General features: G+C 32.8%; 1 protein-coding gene across 1 annotated transcript; it reads right to left on the reverse strand.

Annotated features, from left to right (window-relative positions):
• Window positions 1–277: 277 nt before the first annotated feature.
• Window positions 278–685, reverse strand: LOC111908316 (egg cell-secreted protein 1.2). The gene has a single exon (XM_023904150.2). It carries the CDS (start codon window positions 683–685, stop codon window positions 278–280), a length of 408 nt encoding a protein of 135 aa, XP_023759918.1.
• Between the last annotated feature and the right edge of the window lie 1,293 nt (window positions 686–1,978).

Consider the following 1,978-nt stretch of genomic DNA (forward strand, 5'->3'; position numbering starts at 1 on the left):
ACGTGGCAAAAAGATTTTGATTTATTAGGAATTATACTTATTTATTTATATTCAACAATATATTAAACACAAAAGAGAAATAACGACAGTCTATAATCATCATAAATAACTTAGATAATGCAAATAAACAGTCACGATGAAATACGAACACTAACAAGATTCCCAACATTTCCAAAGAAAAATATCATAATCAAACAAGTAATATAGTAGTAACACCATAAATTAAAATACAAATCTGGCTAGTTTAATTAGCCATAGAGATGCACCCAAGCTAGCCTTAAAAGTCATCAGCTGGTTCAGCGGAAGGGGTTTCCGCATCGGGTTGTCCTGCTTGATAGCGCCTGCAATAGCCTTTTAGTAACGGAGGGAATGATGATGAGGCACCGGGAAACATTTGAGGCCAACAGTTGGAACTTATGTCCTCAATCGCTAGACAACATGAAGGGCCAATGGTCATCCCTAGTTTTCCATTCACAAAAGCTCGATAAATTTCTGAATAACAACCAATGATCTCTTCAACAGATTGCCAACAATCTCCCAAACTAGGTTGGGAAGGTGTTGAGTCGAGCTCAAATCCTGAGGTTTGAAGTTCTTGATCATCATCAGCTAGCCCAGATGGCGATAAAGCTAGAAGTAGTGTTGCAAAGACAGAAAGAATGAGAAGCGATGATCTCAAAGAAGCCATAGATGAATGCATTTGTTAAAGTCTTGGTTTGAAGTGTGAAATAAGTGGTGATGATTTTATAGTTGTTTCTTGTTGTGATTTTGGTAGGTTTTGTAAAGGATTTTGTTGTTAGTTAGGTTTAAATGGTAAAATATGATTCGAATCATTTATCTTAATAAAGATTACATAATTCACTAAGATTCCATTCAAGCAAATCACAATACCAAATAAATATCCATTATTCGTGACATAAAACGCATAACATTACTTAATGGCATAATTAATCAAACTACTAATATATAATATATATATTCTGATGATCGATCGGTTAATTAAGACCGGTTTCTTGTGGTTCACCAGCTTGGAGGGATCTTTGGTTGTCCATCTTTAAACTTGGAACAATAAATGTCAAGAATTGGAGGATAAAAAGGATTGAGACCAAAGAACTTCGGCCAACACCATGAATTCAGTTCTTGAGCAGCTCTGCAACACTTTGGCCCCAAGAAGATTCGAGCTTGACCGGTTCTGTAAGCTGTTGTGGTCTCAAGATAACAATCTCCCATGCTCATATATGCAGCTCGACATTTTAGTATGTTCGCCTTTTCGGGTAAATAGAGGTCAAAGTTAGGAGTCGAGATTGATCTGTCGTTTGCTAGGGCTACCATTGCTATGCAAATGCATGAGAATGAGAATGAGAATGAAATTAAGGTTTTTGAAGCCATGGATTGTAGTGAGTTTTAGGGTTGGCTTTTTGCTTGATTTATACTCAAGAAGATATGAATCGTGAAGAATGCATGGCGGGGTTTAATTTAATATGCCGTGTACGTGTGCTTTTTTAAAATATGGGGGATGATCATTTCCATTTATCTTGTAAAAATGGATTTCTATTTGTTTTGTAAAAAGGGGCTGTGACCCCAATAACTTTCATACGTATTACATTAGATGAAATAACTTACCTCTAAAATATTACTATAAGTTTATCCTTTTGATTTATATGACATGTTATAATTTTTTTTTCCTTTTTTTTGTTGTTTTTTTTTAACTTTTAGCAAATGTTTACGTAAATTTTTTTATTAGAAATATATTATTGAACTTCACGTATAAACCAAATTATACCATAAAAAATCTCATAAGTATCAATATTAAATGTTATTACGATTAAAATACATAACAAATAAATATATAGCTATTTTAGAAGTGTATACGTAACAAAAAAACATATAATTCACATTTTGTTGATGTATATTTATTAGTTCGAGCGTACATGTATCAAGTTATAACAAAAAAAACTTTAATTATTTTTTTCTTATTGTT

The sequence above is a fragment of the Lactuca sativa genome, chromosome 8 (assembly GCF_002870075.4).
Source record: "Lactuca sativa cultivar Salinas chromosome 8, Lsat_Salinas_v11, whole genome shotgun sequence".
NCBI lineage: Eukaryota > Viridiplantae > Streptophyta > Magnoliopsida > Asterales > Asteraceae > Lactuca > Lactuca sativa.